Below are 25931 nucleotides of genomic sequence, written 5' to 3' on the forward strand. Positions count from 1 at the left end.
TTTGGGGGATTTAACAGTTCATCTCTCATTTGAGATGGGCTTTTGCAATTCCCTAAAGTTACTTTTCAAGCTTCAGCTTGAAGAACTTTGTTGGCATTGCGACACTTGCTTCACATGTACTCTTGCAAACACTTCAAAAGAAATCTAGCCTTCTTAGGTGAAGTTATGATAAATATATTTCGGCTAAAGTTTGGGTTTCACAATAAACTTGCTATTGAAACACCGATTATAAATTTGGCTGTTAATATTGTTGGGGGGTTTGCAGCCAGCGCTTGTATATTTGACTTCCATGTTTTCCAAATTCCGCTGCGCTGAATGGCAGGCAACCAGAACTACCTGATGTTATTATTTGCCATGTTTCTAATTCCTGGGGGCAGCTCAGCAAGTCTCCTGCTGGGACTACTAAATAACTCATGCGCAAGCAAGTGGGTGGGAGAGTTCCTTGTAAATCTTTAATAAAGAGAGTGATTTGAAAGCTTCAAATGAACAGAATATATTTACATTTTTGAGCACCCTATTTTAAAAATTTGTTTGGTTTCTGAAAGCATATGGACATCCTTGAAAGTGATCCAACATGGACAATATGTTAGATTTAGCCTGGGAAAGTTACATGGGGGCAGGGTTGGTTAAACAGCCACTTCCTGAGCACCATTCAAAACTGGAGCCTCCAGTAGCTGCTTCAAAGTAAATATGGAATGTCAGGTATGCTGGCTGTGTAGCTTGGCCCTAAACCTAGAATGCCATCCAAAGTGCAAACTATGGGTTGGATCCAGAGTTAGTCATGCTTAGAGTAGACTCATTGAAATCAAGTTTAAGACCATTTCAGTGGATCTACTCTAAACATTACTTAAGTCTGGATCCAACCCAGTGTTCTATATGTGCTCCATTGCTCCTGTTAAATGTACACCTGAACAATCAAAATGGATGCAAGTTTCCACAAAGGAGAGCAGTTAAACACAGTGAGGAGGATTTGTTGAGGAGGTGCATGCAAACTGTTCGGGCACTGCAATTTATAATTTCAACTGGAATCTAGTTAAATATCCAACAGCCCCTTGACAGGAGGCCAGTCAGCAACTGAAAAATCTGATATGAACCAGAATAGACCTGCACAACTTGTGACAGTCTCTGGTGGCTCTTTAAGATACACCCAAAGATTGTGATGTGCCTATCGTAAAAAGAGATGTATGTATTGTGTTCTTTTAGCTTTGTCTATTCCAGGCTGGTCATAGTGTTTGGTATCAACTGAAAATGAGCATTCAGGTGACTTAGAATGCATCAAATGCACAAACTGATATTCTCAATTCTTTGTGGTCCTGAGTATCTTAGTAGAATCCATGCATTTATTTAAAATGCCAGTATTACCAGCCTGCAAGAAAAAACAGCGGATTTGAGGTCAAATAGATCCACCGTTGCTCCTGCCTCCAGCAACGGCTATTCAGCAGAACACTGCCTCGGAATACGGAGGCTTCATACAGCCATAATGGCATAGAGATCTATCAACGACTATCTATCATCTCTTGAAATTGTCAAATGCCCTTCTTGAACCGGGACAATTACTGAAAGGTTACACAAACTGTGAAGAAGGTGGCTTTTGCTACCACAAAAAACTCATCATTTTGTTAAAATAATGTATTATGCTGTCTATAGGATATTTAATTATTTCTTTGAATACTTAACATCTTGTTCCCCCCCACACACACACACAAAAGAGGTTCAAAATTGCTTGCATAATAACAATAATTTAAAAACACACACACAATAAAATCAACATAATGGTCAGGTTGTATAGTGAATTCGTATAGTTGTAATTCTAACCCTATGCATAACAATTTAGGAGTAAATCCCACTGAACACGTTAGGGTGTGCTTCTCAGTAAAAATGTACAGGACTGAATGACAGTGGTGCTGGTTCTAGAACTGCACCGAACTTCAATTGTTGAAAATAATAATAGTAAAACTGAGCTGAAAGCCCTTTGTTTTACAGCTTGAGAGTGGGGGTGGGGAGAGGTAAAATTGCCCCTAACTCACCTTTTGCTACTTCCTCCATTTTCCTGACAATGGCGCTGGTGGTGGTGCCACCACTGGTAGTACTCCTCTGAATTGTGAGTAGCTGTCATTTTTATTTCGCATTAAGGCCCTATGAATGGTGTATATGCCATCACAAAGCATTGATCTTAGGGGATTTACGGGAAATTAAAATGTCGGCTACCCACAGCAGCAGTGCCGCCAATGGGAAGGCCCCCATATTTTTGCCACATTTTGCCCCCTGGAACATTACTGAAATGTTCCCTCCCCAATTTCTCCACCTATGAATGGCGGTTCCACCATACCCCTACTTAGTAACAGTATTTTTTGTGATTGAGGCACTTCACATTATCTCTGTAATCCTTACAACTCTGTAAAGTACGTAGACCTCTATTGTTCACTGTACCGTAGAGTTTGTATCATAAATGATCCCAGCTTCCCCCCAGTAGGGATGTACGGACTGTGTAAAATCCATTCCAGCCATGTTTTGCGGATTGTTAAGTACTCGTTCTGTCATCCGCCCATCGACAGAATCAGATTTTTTTTGTTTTAAAATTTGTGCAAATTCGCACAAGCAAAAATGCACAAACTCCACCCAAATGCGCATTTTCACACCTTAGCCTATGGGGGAAATGTGCATTTTTGGCTGGTTTTATTTTGCATATTTTTGATGGCAAAATTTGCGCAAAATTCAAGGAAGTTAGAAAACTTGTCCTCAAATCCACCTGAGAGGGGAAAGCCAATCTGCTGCAGAATCATTGGATCGGATTCATGAAAATCTGAACTCATTTGGTTCTGTTGTGGATTTCCCTGGCATCCCCCCCCCCCCCGCAGCAAGATGTTCCCGAGAAATGCTACAGGGTTTAGGATGAGAGACCTATGATGTTTTTTGTAATATTTTCTTTATTTATAAACTTCCCAGCAGAGCCTAAGTGGGGGGCCGAGGGACACTTTCAAATCATGCAGCGGCTTTGCTAATCCTGCATCAATTAGGGTGCAGACAACTCTTGTACCTCAGATTGCTTCCCTTTCAGTCAACTCGATGCTCCTCAATTGACTGTGTACATCTGATTCTCTCTAAATCCAAATTGCAAAGCAATTGTTTCTCAATACGCCCCAAGCATAGATCTCCACCCACACTCCTGCGGGTGCACTGCCTCTGCAGGAAAACGGCCACATTAAAGTTCTTAAGTCTCTGCCTACTTTAGGGAAAATCACAGTGGTAGATGCATTCACTTTAATCAAGAGTCAAATCATGATGATCCCCACATTGCAACAAGAAAGCTGTGCTTGGGAGGTAGTTGTTAGAGATGGCACTGTGGTTGGTATGCCACATCCTAAAACACTGAAGTGCTGCTTCAAGAAATCTGTATTTCCACTCGCAACATGCACAGGTTTTTTACCACTTCACCTGCCATGGAATTATAGTGAGATGCAGAGCATTTTCACATGCACGTGCAAACCCCATCCTCCATCATGCAATTCTTGGGATGCCCTGGGAAGAGGGAATCACCGTCAAACCGATTTAAGCCTGTTATATGTCAATCAGCCTTAGGTTCAATCCATTGCAGCTTCCATTTGTGTATCACACATTTGAGATAACTTTGGGGGCTCAGATTCAGTTTCATTATATATTCTTCAGCGTAGATGGATGAGCACACCGAATTTGCTGGCTGAAACCTGTTCTGTATGGATGAAGGCAGTGCATGCCTATTACTTGTGGGAATAGCTGCTGTGGTAAAGTGTCTATAAATAAATAAATAAATAAAAAGGAGGAAGGCATCCCTCCCCACATCCCAGGATCCCATCTGTGCTACCGTGAGCCCAGAAGGACAAACATGTTAGGAGGTGAGAGTTTTTCCTATGCAGAATATTTCCAACAGAAGTGCATAGAGGAGTTATTCTTGAAAAGGCATCAACAAAATATGGGATCCTTGTGACAGATCTAAATAAGGTCTATACTGCGAAGGGATGCTTCACTTGCGTAGCATGGTGTATGGCAATGCTTGATCCATCCTAGGAAAACAAGGTGAAGATTACAAATGAGCAATAATATCCATGTTAAAAAAAGATAACTTGTACAAACTAATCTTGTGCCAGCACTATGAAATGAGTCTCGGAGAAGAACTTATTTCATAAAATCATAGAATCATAGAAAAGTAGGGTTGGAAGGGGCCTATAAGACCATCGAGTCCAACCCCCTGCTCAATGCAGGAATCCAAGTCAAAGCATCCCTGACAGACGGCTGTCCAGCCTCGTCTTGAATGCCTCCAGTGTGAGAGAGCCCACCACCTCCCTCGGTAATTGATTCCATTGTCGTATTGCTCTAATAGTCAAGAATTTTTTCCTGATATTCAGCCGGAATCTGGCTTCCTGTAACTTGAGCCCATGATTCTGTGTCCTGCACTCTGGGATGATCGAGAAGAGATCTTGGCCTTCCTCTCTTTGACAACCTTTCAAGTACTTGAAGAGCGCTATCCTATCTTCCTTCAGTCTTCTCAAGGCTAAACATGCCCAGTTCTTTCAGTCTCTCCTCATAGGGCTTTGTTTCCAGTCCCCTGATCATCTTCGTCACCCTCCTCTGAAACCTCTCCAGCTTGTCTGCATCCTTCTTAAAGTGTGGTGCCCAGAACTGGACACAGTACTCCAGATGAGGCCTAACCAGTGCCAAGTAGAGGGGAACTAGTACTTCACGTGATTTGGGAGCTATACTGCTATTAATGCAGCCCAGCTAAGAACAACTATACCATGGGAAGGATCCAATGGTGTCCAGTTGCTAGCACTATTTATATTAGATCTGTGCACAAATAGCCTCTCAAAATTCTCCACCTTATTTGCGGGCAGAAAAATTTGGGAGATAATTTCACTGAATTTCTCTAGGTGAAGGAGAAATTCTCAACAGTTTCTCACAGGCAGGGCTCCCTGTTGGCTGGGCTTGTAGCTTCCTACATTTTTGGTAAGGGTTTTTAGGTTTTTCATGCTGCAACAGCATCAACTATGTTGACAGGCTGGCCTCCATTTTGCATCCACCACAATGCAAGTGTAAGGGCGGGGCAGTCTTGTGTCAAGCTCCCGGGATGAGGTGGAGTTAGTGCTTTGCCACACTGTGTCCTCCAATTTCCTCCAGAAAGTTTTCTTCTCCCAGGAAAGGGGCTTCCATTGTTCTGCCTCATTTAGGTTGAATTTCTTCGGGTGGTGTTTTTGAGCTTACCTAATCACAGCTAACCTCCCAAGCTGCCTGCACTTCCTGATCTGAAAAAGTCCTAAGGGAGGAATTAGCTCGTGGTGCCTTCCACTGGGCTTCAGTGGAAGTGCAGGAAGCTGAGGAGGCCGCAGGCTGCCAGAGAGAGGATTGTGCAGTGAAAAACAGAACACTTGTGCTCATTCCCTGGCCAAGTCCTAAGTAAAGTAAGCCCACGAAACCCAAACCCATCCCTTGAGAATTTCTCCTAAATTTCTTCACCGTTGAATTTCATTTTGAAAACAATTTCTCTCCCATCAAACTGAATGAGAATGGCTAAAAAAAATGTGGGAGAAAATTTTGGCACAGCACTAATTTATATTGCGCTAGCAGAAACCACAGCCTGTGCAATGTAGCAATGCTAGTAGCGCTTGCTAGTGCAATGAGTTTTCCGGGAAAGCCGTCATGCTTGCAAATGCTATTGATGTTGTGTGGGATCCTTCCTCATATTAGATCAGTGGTCCATCTAAACCAACAGACTGCCTATCACAGTGCCTAGTTGGCAGAGCAGAGATTTACTAGGAAAATACAATGACAACATCTGTCCCTTGAGGGAAGCCTTTAGCATCTTGTAATAATTTGAAGCCTTAAAAAAACAGCTATTTAAATTATTGCCATATATTCCTCTAATCCATACATTTATTTATGTTAATGGCCATGGCTGCAGCCCACAGCACTACTTTAAAGGTGAAGATATATTTTCGTTTCTATATATTAAACTTGATGACTATCAGTTTCATTCAGCCTCATTTTTTTTTACTTGCAGAGTGAAGCATTTGTCTGTTCTGATTATATAAACCTCTACCGTGTATCATAGAATCATAGAATAGTGGGGTTGGAAGGGGCCTACAAGGCCATCGAGTCCAGCCCCCTGCTCAATGCAAGAATCCAGGTCAGAGTATCCCTGACAGGTGGCTGTCCAGCCTCGTCTTGAATGCTTCCAGTGTGGGAGAGCCCACCACCTCCCCAGGTCATTGGTTCCATTGTCATATTGCTCTAACACTCAGGAAGTTTTTCCTGATGTTCAGCCGCAATCTGGCTTCCTGTAACTTGAGCCCATTCTTCTGTGTCCTGCACTCTGGGAGGATCGAGAAGAGATCCTGCCCTTCCTCTCTGTGACTACCTTTCAAGTACTTGAAGAGTGCTATCATATCTCCCCTCAGTCTTCTCAAGGCTAAACATGCCCAGTTCTTTCAGTCTCTCTTCATAGGAGAGTATACCCCCTCAGTTGCTTTTTTCCTAAACTAAAGAGCCTCAGGTGCTCAAAAAATAAGATTATTTCTCCCACTAATAATTTCAGTAGTCTGGGGGATGAGGTGGGAATGATACCCCTTCCCCAGTTCTCTTCCACCCTTTTTTTGAGATGAGATAACCAGACTTGAATATATCATTCTGTGGACTTTCCTGGTAGCATTACAACTTTGAGGAACTGTTACACATATACAAGAGTGTGGAGGGTAGCAGTGGAGAGTGGTGGCTCCGATGTCAGTGGGGCAGTGAATCCACCCTGGGTTTCAGTCAGAACCAGTCAGAACTCTAAAGGAGCTAACCATAGCTCCTTTAGAGTTCTGACTGGCTTTGACTGAAACCCAGGGCAGATTCACCTTGCCACTGACATCGGACCCACCAGCCTCCACTGAGGGGTACTGGTATCCCATGCTGCCTTCTGAACTCTTTCGTGTAGCAGTTAAGAGACTGAACTATGAGCAAGGACAATAGCATCCTATGTCTCTATCTTATATCGAGTCAGGCCATTGATATATCTAGGTCAGTATTGTCTACACAGACTGGCAGTGGCTCTCAGAGATTTCAGACTGAAAGCACAAACCATGGTGTAGGTTCTTAACCATGGTTGGTACAAACCATGGGGTGAAGGGGTCATTGAGCAAAGGAGAAGGTTTTCCAGCAAGCCCTCCTTACTCTCAAGGAGACCCTTTCCTGCCCCTCCCTAGGAACTCCAGCTTACCTGGCAAAGGCGGGGTCCTCCTGGAGAGACTATCTAGGCATAAAATCTGCACTCTCTGACTCTTCCACTGTCCTGCTTCTTGTGGCCTGCCTGTATCTTCAGCAATAGCAGCCTGTGAGCTTTCGTGAAGCAGTGACTGAGCAAAGGAGAAGGTTTTTCGAGCAAGCCCTCCTTACTCTTAGGAGCTACAGCTCACCTGGCAAAGTCAGGTCCTCCCGGAGAGACTATCGAGGCAAACTGTCGTTGCATGGTTTGGTGTGATGTCTGAATTAGCCCACGAGTGAGGAATATGCTCATATAAAGCACACACGTCCCCTGTGGCTGGTTCTGAGGGTTAATTCAAACACGACAGTAACCAAGTGGAGGAAATGTTTCCATATGGTAGTAGCAGCATGAAAGGTGAGAGCCACTTATCATGTGCTTTGGCCCCTTCCTGTGGAGAGTTTCCGTACCACTGCAGCACATGCCAGGAGATTAGCAGGGTTGCTGATCCCCACAGTACAAAACCTGAACTAGATGTCAGAAGAGATTCCAAGCTGTATGTCTCGGCATCGCTGTGCTGTGTGGCTTGTCCAGCTTAGCCTCATAGAAGTGGCTATTGGTGGTGGGGCAATGCACGTCACACTGACGTCGTGACACACATTGTACCCCACTACATATTATCTGGAAGACATCGCTGTCTAGTTAAAACCTGAGCAGTTCTCGAGCGCTAACAACGGATGCGCTGAAGAGCAGGCTGGCCCAAGATATTTTGCTGCCTGAGACAAAGGACAAAATGGTGCTCCCCCTCCACAAAATACTTGTACAGAAGCTGTCTGGACTGCCAACTGAATCTTACTTCAACACTGGTAGGAGGACAGCATGCTCCTGAGCATCACCTGAGGGCAGCAGGCTAGCTTAGGAGGGAGAGGGCAAGTTGCCTCCATAGCATCTGCTGTCTGAAGCAGCTGCCTCACTCTGCCTCATGGTAGGGCCGTCCCTGCTGAAAAGCCACCCATGGAAGCCTTTCCAGTGGTTTCCATACAGTCTGACTTGGGCCTCAGAATATGGCGAAGGGCCACTGCTCGGTGGCAGGGCACCAACTTGGCATGCAGGAGGTCCCAGGTTCAATCGCTGGCATCTCGTGATAGGGCTGGAAAAGACACCCCTTTGGGGAGCCACTACCAGTCAGTGTAGACCAACCTTCCCAACCTGGTGCCCTCCAGATGTTTTGGATTACAACTCCCAGCATTCTTGATCATTGGCCATGCTGGCTGGGGCTGATTGGAATTGAAGTTCAAAGCATCTGGAGGGCACCAGGTTAGGGAAGGCTGGTCTACTCTAAGCACAGGTAAGTTTGCATCCAGCCCAAGGAAAGAAGCAAGCCTCAAGATGAGGCCTGAGCCCCATATGTGCGGTCTTGCATACATGGTGCTCCTGCACGTGTATTCAACGACAGGCTGGCCCTAAAATTAGGCACAGTGAAGCTGCTTCCTCAGGCGGTAGATGCTGGGGAGCGGAGGCAGCAGCAGCAGCAGCAGCAAGGTATTGAAGGAGATGGTTTAAGGCAGCTTTCAATCATCAGTCTTGTCCTTAGAGTCTGTAGTTTAGACAGCTAGGAACAGATGTTTCAATTGAGCATTCCTGAACTCTTCTTTTTAGCCTCTCTGCACAGTACCCTTGAAATCCAATCTTTCTCTCTCTCTCTCTCTCTCCATACCAGAAAGCAGAACTATTCAGTAGCAGATGGACTGCTTATTTATAACTAAGGGGAGGAAAGTGAAGTGGCTGGTCTGTAACTGACTCCCACATGCTCTGTATTAGGCAGACAGAAGGACGGGCCACATACAATCCATGTGGTGGAGGCCCAGATTAACTAGCAACTTATACGGCTGGCTTCTTCCTCAGCAGTGGGGGCCCACACGGAAACCCCACCATGAGCCACAAGGCTGCGATGAATTTCGCATGTAACGGCCATCCAGCTGGTGGGCCTGGGGAACATATTTGTCATCTCCGTTTTAAGCTGTCCTTTTGAAACAAAAGCAGAGTTCAGGGGATTTGAATGACAGCTTGCAGGCTGCGTGCTTTACTTGGGTGAGTCTATCTTAGTCAAATGGCATTTCCTGAAAACAGCCTTCCTCTGTTTGCTGGCGAAGGCCAATCAAAATGACAGTGTGCACCATGGCCTCTTAACGGCATACAAGAAGATATCTGCGATGGACTGCCCCCAAAAAGGAACAGCCTGTCTGGCTTTGGACTGTGACAGCAAATAAATGTTTCACTTGCTTTTTTAAGGTCCTGCCACCTCATCATGAAAAAACACGCTTTGGTGTTCAGGGCTGTGCATTCTTTCCTTAATACTTCGGCTGTTGGTTGGGGTAGAGAATATAGAATGCAAGGCATTTTCATTCTTGCATTGTACAATCCGTCCCCTCCCAAATGCAAGGGGATCCTCACCAAGAGCCTATGGAGCAGGGCCGGCATCAGGTATGAGATGGCCCTTGGCTTAGCACCACTGATGGACTCCCCCGGCACCAACTGGGCCTTGCTACCATTCCTCCCACACACCGCCTGCCACCGCGTGGTCTAGGGTGGCCACTTCTGAATCACCAAAAAAAGAGAAAATACATTGTCCAGAAATCCAGAGTGGGTCAGGATCAGGCCAAAGTGCTCCAAAACAGGTTGGATCACTTCAAAGTGCTTCAGGCTGATCCAGACAGCCACCGTGCGAGCCCCCCACTCCTTACCTGGACCCCTGGGGAGCATAGAATCAAAGAATAGTAGGGTTGGAAGGGGCCTATAAGACCATCGAGTCCAACCCTCTGCTCAGTGCAGGAATCCAAGTCAAAGCATCCCTGACAGAGGGCTGTCCAGCCTCATCTTGAAGGCCTCCAGTGTGGGAGAGCCCACCACCTCCCTAGGTCGTTGGTTCCATTGTCGTATTGCTCTAACAGTCAGGAAGTTTCTCCTGATGTCCAGCCGGAATCTGGCTTCCTGTTAACTTGAGCCCAGTATTCCGTGTCCTGCACTCCGGGCTGATTGAGAAGAGATCCTGCCCTTCCTCTCTGTGACCACCTTTCAAGTACTTGAAGAGCACATGCAGCTATCACCATCTTGGAGGGAGCTGCCATTTTGAAAGAAAATGGCAACTCTTCTTCTTCCAGTAAGAGGACTCGCCATTTAAAAAAAAAAAAGATAACACCCTTGCAGAGACTGATGGCTGCGCATGCTCCCGACTGGTCCAGGTAAGGAGTGGGGGGAGGGGAGTCTTTTGTGGTGCTGCTGGTTGGGGGGGCTCACGCAGTGGCGGAGGGGTCTGCTTTGGGTCTCCAGATCTTGCTTCAGCTCTGGAGCCCAAAGCAGGTTGCCCCAGCTCCAGAGCAGGCCAAGGAGGGTTGGGGCCGATTCGGGACCTCCAAATCGACCTACAAAGTGGGTCAGGGGGGCTGTGCACAGCCCTATTGTAGATGGGCAACAGCTCTTATGGGTCATTACCTTTGAACTGGAATTGGTCAGGACAGCCCTTCCAATAGAGGACACCTTCAAATAAAGGACTGCCCTCTGTAAAAGAGAACACATAGTCACCCTAACTTGGGCCCTCTGGCAGCAGTGGCTCAACGTTTTTTGGCAGCAGGGAGAGGGGGCAGAGGAATTGAAACAGATCACATATCAAAGGATATATATTAACAATTCTTAACATGTAAGTTGCTGGATCACCACAAAACACAGAAGAAGGTAAGTCTTACTTTGCTGAAACAGCTTTGGAGGCCTTTGTTTTTGACTGGCCAGAGTAGAACTCCAATTTGTACTTCAGTTCTTTGTTCTGCAAGTTTAGGAAAAATGCGCAAGTTTGTTTCATTTGAGCACCAAATAATAATGGAAGTCAGGTAAGTGCCCTCACCTGCCTTATTTATCTAGATGGTTTGTACGATACTGAACATTTTGAACTAAATGAAAAGTTTTGAAAAACAGAGGTGTCCTTGCATAGTGTGACAAGGACAAATGCTGAATTTAGAAAATGTACAGTTCGATAATGGGGTCTTGGAGAGAGAAATCCTATGGTCCTGGAGGAGTGCCCCATAGAATCCAGAATCCGATCCTGTCAGACACCTGGCCCCCGGCCTCCTTTGCAGTCAAGCTGTGGACTCCTATTCCCAGCCAATTACTTTTATTATGCCAACTACAAGCAAACGGGCCTTGCCTCAGGTGACAGACAGTATTCTCATTCGCAGCGATCCATGAAGGGGCCATTAAGGACAGGCTTCTCTAAAAGTCAGTGCATAATACAGGATTATGTTGACTTCAGGAAGTCACCTGAGTTATGGCACCATGAAAAAGAGTTGCTACAAAACTGCCCCTGGCTACTATGGACTCCCCTTCCCAACCTGGAGGGATTACCAAGTCCCGGCCTCAAGCTGGGTCTTTCCGTGAGGTTGCCTCCCTAGTTGCAAGCCTCTTCGAAAGCCCTGTGACCCCGTGTTGCTCCTCCCTCTTTATCTGATGCCTGACTCTTGGGTCCCTTATTCCTACCACTTCCTCCTCCTCTTTGTCAGGAGTCTGCATTCCCATGTGTTCAGAGGGCCCAGCCTGGCTGCCCTCCAAATGATTATTTTATTTTATTTATTTACAATATTTATATACCACTCCACATCAAAAATTTCAGAGTGGCAAACAACAAGAGAAAAGAATAAAACCCCAAATGATTAGCCAACAGCTGGGCTTCCTCCTGTCACTGTTATTTTCACTGGCCTCCTGCTCCCGCAACCAGGGCACTTTGACGAGGCCTTCCAACTCCAATTCCCCGTCTGACTCAGAATCAGTTCCATGTCTTCTTGGGACACATATGTAGAGGTGCTGGGCCCAATCCCTACAGATCCCCACCCCACAGGTACTGCAGGAAGAACAGCACCGGCTGCTTCCCAGGGTTGCAAATGAGGCCTCCGAAGGAGGGGAAAGTTGGAGTTCCATGGGGTGGGGAGGGGTGGGGCTGGGATACAAGGAATCCTATGGTCTCTCCAGCCATGGCGCAGCCCCTGCCAGCACACTTCCTCTAGACAGTTATAGAATCATAGGGTTGGAAGGGGCCTACAAGCCCATCGAGTCCAACCCCTGCTCAATGCACGAAGCCTGATTCCCACCCAAGTACTAACCAGGGCTGACCCTGCTTAGCTTCCGAGATCAGATGAGATCAGGCGTATCCAGCCCTTAGCTCAACATCCCTTTACCTTTGCTTGGAGTAGCTCAATCTTTTCTTTCAGGCTTTCTATTCTTTCATCTTGATGTTTTAGTTCATTATTCAATTCTTCCATCTAAAACCATTTGGAGAAATAAAATTAGTAACAAAACTTGCTAGATGTGGTTTTGTGAAACCGCATTCATGAAACTAGGAGGTTGCGTCATGGCTCCTCAGGTCCCTCAGTGGAAGGCAGCTCTTGTGGTAGGGTTTTACATTATCCGCTTTCTTGTGAGGAGAGCACCTGGAGATGTATGTTGTGCTGAGCAACCGAAAGCAAGCAAGCACCCAGAAAGACGGAGCAAGTGTGTCAGGCAGCATCCGTTTTCCCCAGCATTAACAGATCCTCTCCTGTCAGCCAGCTGCAAAAGTCAGACTTCACTGGCTAAATTCAAAATGTTTATCACCAGGCCTTCCCTGAACAGAGAGGGTGCATTCTAGTACCCACCAGCCCTCAAAAGCCATCTGGCTCCATTTAAGTAAGGCCTTTCTAGTAAACAGTGCTGAGTTAGGAAACATCTTTAGCTATTTGCGACTTTAAAAAAAAACTTTTCTAGGCTCTCTCGTCACTTGACAGCCAAAACATTTTTTTTTTTGCAGGTCATTTAGCTCACCCTTTTCCCACACATGCTTCACTAAGGGCACAATCCTATCAAGATAGGCGGCCGCCTCCGAACTCGGAGGTGACCGCCTATCCTAAGCAGGCCTGGAGAAGCACGGAGGGGATCATGCCCTCCATGCTTCCCCGCCCTGCTTTTTTGGCTAGACAGCTGATTGAGGCTGTCAAGCCGCAGGAGCACAGCGCGGGGAAGGAAGCTGCTGTGCGACACATAGGATGTGTCGTACACACAGCTACACTCTCCCCATCCCAGAACGCCCCCAGCCACACCCCTTTTTGACCCCTCCATGCTCCTCTTGCGAGCACAGAGGCTGGGGCTGTTCCGCACTGCCTCCAAGGCAGCGCGGAAGTGGGGGAAGGTCAGTTTTCTGGGAACCAACCTCGGAGCGCGGGCTCCGAGGTCGGTTCCCGGAAAACAGCATATCCAATAGCCATCTAGCCACTGTCTAGCGGCCACAGGATCGCTCCCTAAATTATTCTATTCCCTTGTAGAGGTGTACAAGTGTTTCCCCTTTCTCAGAATAGCTAGTATAGACTGGGATGCGTACTTCTTCTTCTTAATTTTTTGCATGTTTATTCAAAAAAGTTGACCTCTCAAAACCAGTGCTCAGCCAAACTAGCCAATTCAGGTTTTCATAGCAGCTCTACCTAATCCTATGGTCCCTGGGAGAGAGCCCCAGGGACCACGGGAGTGCTCGGAAAAACCCTTCCAAAGTCAGAGACAGCGTTCCAACCCTGGAAGGGGGAATCGGAGATCTGACTCCTGCACCCGACCCCTCGCAGCCAGTGTGGAAAGAACCGCGCCGACTGCACTCCGAGGTTGGAAAAGCTACTGAGGAGGAGGGGGAAAGGGGGCATTCCAGTGGGAAAGGAGGAGAGGAGACTGAAGAGGCCAGATTACAAGATATCCGGAGCCTCCTCCAGCCTCCTTCCCTCCCCCTCTGAAGTGCCCTAGCTAGACGGGCTGAAACGCCTGTCTAGTGAAAATCAGCACAGATGGAGGATGGGGAGGTGATTGCCTCCACTGCTCCTCCTGCCCTGCTGGCTTCAGCCCAAAAGGGCACAGGAATCTTGGAAGCCTCTGAGTTCAGAGGCTTCCAAGCAGCGGGGGCGCAATCGATAGGATTGCACTCTAGCTTTCTTATTTTGTATAACCATTCTGGCATACTTTGATTCTGACCGAGGCATAACGAAGAGGTATATTAATAAGGTTTCGGACCCACATTTTATTTATTTATTTATTTATTGCATTTATACCCCGCCTTTCTTCCTCTCGCAAGGAACCCAAGGCGGCTTACATTATCCTCCTCCTCTCCATCTTATCCTCACAACAACAACCCTGTGAGGTGGGTTGGGCTGAGAGTCTGTGACTGGCCCAAAGTCACCCAGTGAGCTTCCATGGCCGAGTGGGGACTAGAACCCGGATCTCCCAGCTCCTAGTCCAACACTCTTGCCACTACACCACACTGGTACATACTTTATGGTACCTTAAGGCACCCCTCACCAACCTGGCACCGTCCAGATGTGTCGGACTACAACTTCCATCACCCTGAGCTAGCATGGCCATTGATATCTGCCTCAGAGGACCTTATCCAGATGTCAACACCAGCACTCCAGATGGTTCCTCTCATCAACCCCCCCACCCATGTGTAGAATTCTTTCCTCAGAGATCTTCTCCTAGTGCCAAGTCTGATGGGTTTTCAGGACCACATGAAACTCTTTTTTATTTCCCCAAGTCTTTTTGATCTCATGATTTTAAATTCTGCTCTGTGCTACTCTTGCTGCTTGCTGTGCTTTTAACTTGCAGCTTTAAAAAAAAGTGAGTTTAAATTGTGCCATAAGCCGCGCTGAGAAGCCTCTTCAAACGGAAACCATTATTAAAATTAAAACAGAGAAGATAACAGAGAGTTGAACTTAAAACAAGAAAGAAAAATGGGTTTCTCTCCCTGTGTAAATCTGAAAGTCTCATGTTTTAATATAATTTTAATTGTATTGTTGTTTAATTTATATTTTAACTTTTGTATATTTTCATATGTTTTAATTGTATATGTTTTAATTTTTGTAAGCTGCCTTGTGTCCCAGTACTGGGGGAAAGGCGGGGTATAAATATAATGATGGTAAGTTGGCTGTGGCTTTGCTATCGGCCAAACCGAGGTGAATCATACCCAAGATGGCAGTGTGCTGATCCACTTTGCAAAGCAGACACACACAAAAGTGGAAGTTTCAGAAGGTTAATGCATTAGCAGGGTTAATCATATATAGCCAATTCAATAATATACTAAGGAAAATATCTTTAAATAACTCAAATGATCTGATTTGAGTTATTTAAAGATACTTTTGCCATTTTTGATAAGTATATTATTGAACTGGCTATATATATTGATCCTGCTAGTAGTGTGATACCTAATATGCCTAATATTCTCTTTGTTTTGCAACTCCATTCCTTGAATTTTTACTTCTTCCTTTAGCAATGGTATCCTTGTTATCTCTGCTAACTTCTCCCCCTTTTGTACAGTCACTCATTTTGCAGTCATCTTTCTTGCCAAACGCCCTTAAATAATTGTGTTTCAAGCAAAACAATATTACATAGTACAATAGCAGACCTAATATAACCAAAATAAGTAGCTACAGCCAACAATTTCCCCCCAAAAGATTGAAGAATAAATTCTAAACTGGGTTCATGATGATGGACTACAAAATTAAGACTGCAGTCTTATGCAACCTCATTGAACGCAGTGAAGCTTACTTCTAAATAAAAAATGTGCAGGATTGCACCGCACAGATGGAATTGCTCATGTGCCAAACAATTTTTTTAAAAATCTGGAGTGAAATGACTTTGGCAAATCTTATCAAAGCAAATAGGGAGAATTAGCAGAAAATCCTCCAGGAATAAGTGTCAGTCTCTGATCAATCAAACAAATGAAACCTGCAAGAAGATGTTGCAGTCTGCAGTGCTCCTGTTCTGGGTTAAAGCCAGCCATGTCCTTTTCTAGGATACTCCATTCCATTCCATCCACCCTGATTTTTCATTCTCCTCCAACTCCGAAACAGTCAGCATTCCATGGACAGCGAGCATGCTCAGGCCTTAATGGAATGTTTTGGGGGGATTCCCCATGCCCAAGGATTTTTTTCTCCCCTTGGGGATGGGGCAGCACATTTTTGTTTGTGCTTCTGCTCAAGCTTGCTGATGCCTCCCTCTTGTGCTTGGATGGTGCCATTTTGGCTGCGGAAGGAAGGACCCCATGCTCTGAGAACAGCTTTGCTATTAGTATATAGGAACAGATGACTCTAACCTGGTGTATCACACCACGTAGGTTTTGATGCTGGGAATGGATGACGTGATCCAAGTGGCTAATTTGCTCTTGAAGTGTGGAAATCTCTGTCTGAACAATTACACAGCTGGTAGAGACAAAAATGAAAAGTGAGCACACTGAGACCCTGGCAAAGCGGTTCAGGACGGAAAGCTGCAGGTGACCTGGGACAAAACAATCGGCATGAACGTTAGGGATGACTGGGCCCATCTTACTAGCCACAGGGACCATGAGCTGGGACCTTTTCCTGTGAACAGGACCTGCCCAAGAGCACAGTTTGCCTGATACTGTTGGCGGCCCCTGTCTCACTGAACCTTTGGCATAGGGAAGCAAGCTGGCGAAAGCACCCCGCAGATGGTACGACTGCTATTTAGCAAGAACTGAGGCCCTAACAAGGCGTTCCTGGGGATGCACAGCCACCAGAGGTCCCAGTCTGCTCGGCAACATCCAGACAGATGAGGTGGCCACGTCATGCTCAGCAGTTCCCTGCCCCACTTCATCAGCTGCTGCTTCAATTGTGGGAAATGCGGAGTGTGATACCAGGCCACGGCTGCTCTTTCACTAGACGATACCATGGAATTGTGGCAGGAACCCATCCCACCGCAATGCCTGCTTTGGGTCTCAGGCAGCTTTGTCCAACCCGGTGCCTTCCAGATGTGTTGGACAGCAACTCCCATCATTCCCAGCCAGCATGGCCTCTGGGCTGCAACTCCCATCAGCCCCAGGCAACAGGGTTGTTGGACTACAACTCCCATCAGCCCCAGCCAGCAGAGCTATTGTCCATGCTGGTGGGAGTTCCAGTTGAACACATCTGGAGGGCACCAGGTTGGGGAAGGCGGGTCGAAGGTGTGCATTTTCTCTGAGTAATGAAGGAACCTGGCTTGAGTTTCATCTCCCTTTGCTGCTAAGCATTTGCGTGGGCGTGCTTGGGCGGGGGGGCTTAAGTGTAAGCCAAATGGCATTGGAAACACACACAGAATTGCTGGCACTGCAGCACCGAGGAACACCAGCCAACAAACAAAAGCCACAGAAGCCCATCAGTGGTTTATTCAGGAATTAAATGTGTTTCGAGTGGAGATCTTTTGTGGGGTAGAATCTATACAGTTGCTCTCACAGCCTAAGTGAAGAAATACTCTGCAACAGTTCTTCATTCAGCCATTGATGGCCCTTGTGTTTTTTGCCCTTTTGTCAGTAGTTCAAGCAGCATCAAGCTGACCAAGATCAACACTAAATCAAATGGGAAGCCCCAGTTCTACAGTAGCCATTGATCACTCACCTGTCTCCAGGTGATCAAAGGTGAGAGTCACCCCACACATTCAGAATAATTAGGGGATGTCATGGACTGCACCACTGCAGATTGTATGTTTAAATGCTTCCCTTTTGTAAAAATTAATTAATTAACGGGTTGGATCTAGACTTAAGAGCAGACCTGCTGAAATCAATGGGATTTAGGTTAGTCATCACTCAGTTAGGTCTTATTGATTTCAATAGGTCTATTCTGACTAAGTCTGGATCCAACCCAAAATATTCATTGTGCTAACCACCCCACCCACCTCAAAACAACTGGGAGGAAGACTCAATCCTGTGATGTGCTGATGCTCTATTTTCAGTCCTTTCTGCAGTCCCCCAATTTGGAGTCTGAACTGGTACAGTCCCAACAACACTGTACCATGTAATTATTCTGAATGTGAAGATGGCTCTAAGAAAAAGCTCACACAAGCCTGAGGCATATTGGCTCTAATGCAGTGCAGTGCAGGAGCAAACATAGAGATGAGCACGTACATTCCCAAATCACATGTGGTATCTGTACACAAAAATGCATCCCATCTGTGGAACCCATCCTTCCTTTCTGTGGGAGACAAATCGTGTAGTGATTCTACAGGCACACACTATGTGGGGCACATATAGGCAGAGTGTATGTGAACTGAACATTCACTGCTACATTCTACTACATTCCACCATACTTTGTGTTTGGAATGTGTTTGTACACCAGCCCTTAGGCAACCAGCTTAGGAAACAGGCAGTGGCTTGCCTCAGAGGCAACAGGCACCATTATTTAATTAGCATTTTAAAATTAAAATTAGATCATGACTGAACACCCTACTGGAAATGTTATAGACCAAACTTAAAAAAAAGAAGAGGGAGGCTAAATTGCATGTCTTACACCATGTATAAGATTGAGAGTTTGGACTATAACAGACTTCATTATACTTAGACTAGAACCATTAAAATCAGTGGGACTTAAGTCCATCATGACTATCTTAAGTCCAAATGATTTCAGTTGGTCTACTCTAAGTATGACTAAATCTGGATCCAACCCTTAAAGTATAAAGAGCTCTGCTCTTTACTAGTAAGAAGACTGTACTGTCCTTTCCCATTTAAAAGCTGACAAATACCCATTAAATTCTACTGTGTTTCTTTTAAAGCTGTCTGCCATTTCTGCAAACCTTTGAGTATTTTCTGCATTTGACATCATCTGGTGCAGCTTCTCTTTTAAAGACCGTTTCTTTTCGTTCAACGTTTTCCTCTCCTAGGGAATAGCAAAGTCACAAGAATCACACTCTGTGCCCATTTTTGAGGAATAAAAAAACTGTCAGAGTTTCCAAGAAAGGAAGAATGGCAAAGCTTTCGTGACTCCAATTTTTGTTTGGTATACTTACAGCTCTGTTTTTTGGATTGAGCCAGGAACAAAGGGCATGGTTCCTCATCTCTATGTCTCGAGCTCAGAGGTGGGAAACTATTTTCAACCTGAGGGCTGAACTGACCCTGGGACATAGAGATTCATGCCCTGTTCATTCATTCATTCATTCATTCATTCATTCATTCATTCATTCATTCATACTCTCTCTCTCTCTCTCTCTCTCCTCCCCCCCCCCCCAATTCATACACAGACAAACACACACTCTGGTTTTCTGAAGTACTTTGATTTCATCTTGCCCTGTTAAGATATGGAACCATTTGAAAGACTGATTCACCCGGTTCACACAATCGCTGTAGCAACAACTGGCCATGGGTTATGTGAGAGTTGTTTCTTCCTTAAACAAGCCATGCCACCTGGGTTCAGATGACACAGCAAGCTGCATCTGGGCAGGTAATTAGGCAAATGGTGCCTGGCACACACTGCAGCTTAAACAAGCCACTGTGGTTTGTTTAAGCCACAGTGATCATGTGAATCAGATCAATGTTCTGGAATAGCTGTGGGATGTAAAAAGATCGCAGTTCTCATAATCCTCTGGCTGTGTCACTCATGAAAATTCCTAATTTTGGAAGTTCACTGCAATTCTCCCAATCCGTGCCTTCCCAGAGATTACCAAGACAGGGCTTCAGTACAAGGTTTCTTACTGGATCTACCCTGTGGATGAGAATGCTCAAAAGGAAAAATGGGATTGCAGTTCTCAGGAGTGTAGCTGTGTCAGGGCTACAGCAAAGCAACACACATTTAATTGTTTCACATTTAAAAGGTTTCTCAATCTGACTCCTTGGCTGAGATTCTGTTATTAGAATGTGATCCCTTTGGCTTCCAAGTTAATAACAGAACAGATGGGGATGCTTGGATCTTTAAGTGATATGTTCACTGCTACAACTTCTTGTTGCTAATCACTATTTACTACAAAGAAGGTGGTGTTTGTTCACTGCTAGCACTTGTGAATCAGACAGGAATGCTTGGAAAGGTTCGGCAAAAGAGTCTGCCAGTGTGCTTGAACAATGACAAAGAACAATGACAATTGTAGGCGTTTGTACGCAAACTGCTTCAAAGCTGTCATGAACTGGCTTCCGTCTACTGTTTACGAATGGAATAATAAGAACGTTTTGAAAATCAGAAGGTTCCTATCTACACCACATCAGAAAATAGATTCTCCGTCTCACCTCTCATGCAGCATTACAGCCATAGGATGTTTCATTTTCTGGGAACCGAGCTTGGAGCCAGTGCTCTTGAGGCTGGTTCCCAGAAAACCACCTCCCTGCCCCCTCCTCCTTGTAGGCGGTGTGGTTCGTCCCTGGCTCCGCACTTGTAACATCAGCGCAGAACAGGGGGAAACGGGCATTCCTGTGGGCGGGGAGAGGATGGCAGAAGCATTGTTATGATGCTTCCTACGTGCCGTCCGGCGTCCCTACCCCTGTTCCGAGGCACCCCGGCTAGACAGCTGAAATCGGCCATCTAGCTGCAAATGCAGGGAGGCTGGAACACAGAGGAGAAGATCCCCTCCACGGTCCGCCTGCCCTGCATTGGATAGTCTGGTGCCTCCGAATTCGGAGGCGGCTGACTATCCCCACAGGATCGTGCCCTTAGTGTACTTGCATAGGGATGTCAGAGGAATTCAGTTGTGGGGGGGAGCTCGACAAGCTTTCATTGGCTCGGCCCCCGGACTGCCCATCTTCCGCCAGCTGGCCTGACTCAGTTCGCAGTGAGTCGGGCCAGCTAGCGGATTTTCCGCATTTTTTATTTCCACAAATAGAGATTTGTGCAAACTGCACCTACAATTGGCATGATTTGCTCAAATTTCGGCCACAGTTTGCACAAATATCTATTTGTGCAAATTTTTAAAAAACAGGAAAAGTTCCCTGATTTTGGGAAAAACTAACATGCTCAGCCCACAAATGTGAGCCGAGTCAGGTGTGCCGGGGAACTCTGACAAGCCCCCGAAGGGCTGGATTTCCTGGCAATAGACATCCCTATCATGCAAGAATCCTTCCACATGTAGAGAACCTGCAAATAACAACAATTTTCTGTTTCAAGTGTGAAAAACATATATCCATCGCTGCTGATAAATATCCTCAACAGGCAGCCAGTCTGGGAATAAGTATCAGGTTCAAATAGCACACACACATATATCCCAGCATCTGGATGTCCAACCTGATGTGTGCAATTAAGCCAACAATAATATGCAAGTAATGTGCAACATTAATATACAGTTGTGTTTTTTTAGTGCATAGCCACTTGCAGATAAAGGAAAACATATATCAAGAACAGGGGAGGGCAACTTGCAGCCTTCCAGATGTTTTGGCCTACAACTACCATGATCCTTCACCATCGGTGATGCAAGCTAGAGCTGATTGGAGTTGTAGGCCAAAACTGGAGGGCCACAAATTGCCCACCCCTGATCTAGAACCTCATGGAGAAGAAATCAGTTTAGAAAGGAGGGGGCACTGCAGCTGTAAAGTTGTGGGTGTGATGTGAGTTAAGCACATCCTCCTCTGCTTCTTTGCTGCAAGTCTCCCCCTCCCAGAACTGCTTTCCTTAGAAGAAGGGGTGTTGGGGTTTTGTTATATTCATTTAGTTACATTTTTTCACCTCCTCTGAAAGCAGTGGATTGAAATTTAATCTTGACTAAATTACATCCTATTCATTTAAACAGGATTTGGTCACAACAACCTGGATTTGCCCAATTTGTGTAGTTTATTCTTCTTGCAGTAAACCTTCCCATTTGCAGAACTTTGTTCCAAGGAGTGCACAACCATCCAAGTGATAAGGCCTATCAGAGAGTTCTCTGGTGGGTGATGAGTCTAACCTAGGCTTGCACAATTGGAGACCCACCCAACCAAACCTAGTTCACCAGCCACAGAGGACGACTCACCAGGAGCTTGATAAACATCCAGCCTTTGCTGCCTTCCTACAAAACTGGGAACTCATCAAGTGCCTGGGAAGCCACAGAGCATGGCCAGTGAGTAGTGTTCAGTTTGGTGGACTGCAAGTTGTGTAGGGTTGGTGGTCCAACTCATAGGCCAACAATAGAAAGGAGCCATGGGAGTCAGTAGTATGGGATCACCCAAGAGCCTAAACGATGCTGAGCTCTAGAAGCCACCTCAGCACTGCTTTGCAGGAGCACATGCTTTCCTTGTAGAAGGCCCCAGGTTCAGTCCTAGCACTTCTGGTAAAAAAGACCTCCAGTAGCAAGGCTAGGAAGGACTACGAAAGCTTGATACTCTGAATCTAAGGCCCTCCTCTGGAAGCCTCCTCTGAGGAAGGCTCAGAGGGTGGCAACAAGGGAGAGGGCCTTTTCAGTGGTGGCTCCCTAGTTATGGAATAATCTCCCTGACGAGGCCCGCCTGGTGCCAACATTGTCATCTTTCCAGCACCAGATTAAAACTGCCCTCTTCTCTCAGGCATTTGGCAGAGTATAATGAGTCTCTTGATTGTCTCTGGCTGATTGTCTTAAATTGTTTTAGATATATGTTGTTGTGTGTTATTTGTTTTATGTCATTATGTGAATCATTTTTATATTTCATATAATGTCTTTTAATGGTTTTTACTTTTTGTGAACTGCCTAGAGAGCTTTGGCTATGGGGCTGTACAGAAATATAATAAATGAAATGAAGTGAAATACCTTGGGGAACTGCTGCCAGGTGGTGTAAAGGATGCTGTGCTAGATGGGCCAACGGGCTGACTCAGCATATGGCAGCTTCACACACTCAAAGGGAAATCCTGCAGTCTCAGCAGAGGGAAAGGCCTCACCCTGCAGCCATTCCTTGCATACTCCTGACTGATTCTATTTATGGATGTGAGCATTCAGCAGTCAAAGATAACATAACATTGGAGCCTCGCCCTCTAACCCAGCCTGGCATCAAACTACAGGTCCCATCACTCCCAGCCAGCATGATGGGAGTTGTAGTCTGACATATCTGGAGGTCACCAACTTGAGAAAGGCTGCTCTAACCCCTGGAACTGTAATTTAAACCCTCCTTTAGGAGGGGGCCATAGCTCAGTGGTAGCGAATGTGCTTTGCACGCAGAAGGTTCCAGGTTCGATCCCCAGCATCTCCAGGTAGGGCTGGAAAAACTCCTGCCTCAAACCCTGGAGAGCTGCTGCCAGGCAGCGTCGACAATACTGGGCTAGATGGACCCATGGCCTGACTCAGTACAAGGCAGCTATGTTCCTTTAGCTTCTGTGATTTCATCCTTTAATTTGTTTTTGGTTTTTTTTTTTATTTGAGTGGGGCGTTGAAGGATGAAAACTAAGAATATTAAGAAGCTTCGGCAGCCAATGACATGTTTTGCTGTGTGTGTCTTCCCCCACCCCGTGTTTCTGCAGAATGGGTTGCAAGCACAGGTGGCTGATGAAACAGACCCTCCAACCTCACCTCTTCCATCCTTTGTACTCGTTTCTCCAGTTCTTCGATCTGGCCATACTTTTCAAGCAGTTGCACATTCAGCTGGCTGAGATTCTTGGTGCTTTGTTTTAATGTTTGTTCTTGCTCAAGCTTGCAAGCCTGTGATAGGAGGAGAACAGCAAAATGCTCACTAATGTGGTGTGTGTGTGTGTAAAGGGGGGGGGGGTTCTGTGGTGGAGGAACTACCACTTCCTAAGCCCTGTGGCTTCCATCTGCCAGGACAGGAGGTGGGTGGATTTTCTTCCCCCACCCCACCCCATTGCCTGCAATAGGAAGGAAGCTACTACACCAACTCTCAAACTGAAGGATTTCCTCCTCCCATATGTGCCTGCCCAGATGCTAAGATCATCCTCAGTGGTCCTTCTCCATGAGCCCCTGCCAAAGGGATTGAGGCGGGTGGCTACCAAGAAGAGGGCCTTTTCTGCTGTGGCACCCCAGCCGTGGAATGAGCTCCCTAGAGAGGTTCATCTGGCACTTACATTGTATTCCTTCTGGCACCAGGTGAAGACCTTTTTATTTTTTTGTTTCAATCTTTTAGCTCTGGTGTTTTAAATCTGTATTTGAAATCTGCATTGCTGCTACATTTTATTCTGGTTGTACATATTTATGAGATATATTATATCATGTGTGTGTGTGTGTGAGAGAGAGAGAGATATTATATCATGTGCCTTCAGACCATGCAGGTGCCAGGCATGGTCTAAGGCACATGAGACAGCTACTTTGCTGAAGCTAAGTAAATTCGGGTATGGTCGGTGCTTGGAGGGGAGGCCACCTGAAAACCACAGGTAGCCACCTTGGGTTCCTTGACAGAAGAAAGGTGGGATATAAATGAAATTAATAATTATAATATTGGTTTTTTGCTGCGCTTTGTGGTTTTAATTTCTGTGAACCACCCAGAGAGCTTCGGCTATTGGGCGGTATAGAAATGAAATAGATAAAAATAAAATAAACTGGTGTCATTTTTGGCTCGGCTTGCGGGCAAGAGGATGAGAGAAACTTGGCACCCCATGGATCCTTGGCCACCCCTGACACCCCACCTAAACCTCCCCATTTTTGGCCCCACCACTGACAGAGCACAGCCAGCAGGGCAATGGCTTTCTGCCTCAGAAAGGTGTATATCAGATTGGTTCAGTTCAAAATGCAGACCACACGAAATCCTCAAGCATCCCTATAGGTGGGGCTGCATCTTCTACCAGCCATTCAAAGTAGCCAGGAGTTGTTGTTGATCCGAGACTTCCATATGGGACTCTCCCTTCAAAGTCATATACCTTCATTATATGTACGGTCCCTTCTTGCCGTTCCTTGAGATCCTCAGAGCGCTTGTCAAAATCCTCCTGCAGTTTGCACGATACGTGTTTCACACTCTCTGCCCCTGCTGCTCTCGACGCTTCCAGCTGGAAAAGGCCCAAGGTGATGGGCAAGGATTGCTTATTTAATTTTTTTTCAAGGCGGGTGAAAGCAATTTAAATCAGGTAGATACACGTGTAAAATGGGTATATTAGAAGGAAAGGGGAGCAAAAACATAATAGTCAAACCATGGCCAGATAGCACATCAGGTTAAGCAAAAACAACAAAAATGGCTTTCTGCATTTCCAAAACTTACTAAGACTCTGGAGAATATTTCAAGAAAAAGTGTTCAATAAGCCTCAGAAAAGCAGTGAAAACATCTCTCTGCATGAGGAAACAAAATAGATTTAAGGAAACTTATAGGTATAAAGATATACCATATATAAAACATATATTGTTTTACTGTGTGCTTTTTGGTTTTAATTTTTGTGAACCACCCAGACAGCGTCGGCTATTGGGTAGTATAGAAATAAATAAATAAATAAATAAATAAATAAATAAAGAAAGAAAGATACAACTGCAATAAAACAACTTTAATAAAGTGACTAGTGTAGTATACAAGGTATAATTCTAAAAATTGAATGATGCAACATATAAAATTGTACAGAAACAAGAAATTAACAGTCCGACATGTTACACATAGTGACAATACTGGTTTCCCAATGAACTTTTTCTCCCACTGATGAAGACCTTAATGGTCGAAATGTGTTTGGGTTAGGACGAACTGTATTAGTATAGCCTATTGTATGGCATTTGTATTAGTAAAGTTAATTGGGAAACCAGTACTGTCACTATGCGTAACATGCTGGACTGCTAATTTCTTGTTTCTGTACAATTTTATATGTTGCATCATTCAATTTTTAAAATTATACCCTGCATACTACACTAGTCACTTTATTAAAATTGTTTTATCACGGTTATACCTTTATACCTATACATTTCTTTAATCATATTTTGTTTCCTTGTTAAGTTTGGTTTAGGACAGGGTCTTTATTGATAATTGGAAACATCTCTCTGCATACCATTGTAGTGTGAATGCAGGAGGAACTGGTTCCTAAAAATCATGATCAGACAAATGGGAAGAGGCAGATAGATTGGGTCT

At 45.4% G+C, this 25931-nt stretch overlaps 1 protein-coding gene across 11 annotated transcripts in view; it reads right to left on the reverse strand.

Moving 5' to 3' along the window:
* Positions 1-431: 431 nt before the first annotated feature.
* The window catches only part of CCDC68 (coiled-coil domain containing 68), a 56560-nt gene continuing 31060 nt past the window's right edge, over positions 432-25931 (reverse strand). For 5 of the 11 annotated variants that reach the window (XM_084832938.1, XM_084832940.1, XM_084832939.1 and 2 more), the window contains 4 exons: positions 24751-24876; positions 23453-23581; positions 18821-18903; positions 15098-16461 (listed from right to left, as the gene is read on the reverse strand). In XM_084832938.1, the coding sequence (XP_084689064.1) occupies positions 16089-16461; positions 18821-18903; positions 23453-23581; positions 24751-24876 (711 nt within the window). In that variant the 3' untranslated portion in view covers positions 15098-16088. Of the gene's footprint in view, positions 4041-10704; positions 10772-10956; positions 11034-12435; positions 12520-15097; positions 16462-18820; positions 18904-23452; positions 23582-24750; positions 24877-25931 lie in introns of those variants that run through there. The other 6 variants (XM_084832942.1, XM_084832944.1, XM_084832943.1 and 3 more) reach the window with 3 other exon arrangements.

Source organism: Heloderma suspectum, chromosome 2 (assembly GCF_057233095.1).
Source record: "Heloderma suspectum isolate Gila_16-S chromosome 2, 16-S_ref, whole genome shotgun sequence".
Lineage (NCBI taxonomy): Eukaryota > Metazoa > Chordata > Lepidosauria > Squamata > Helodermatidae > Heloderma > Heloderma suspectum.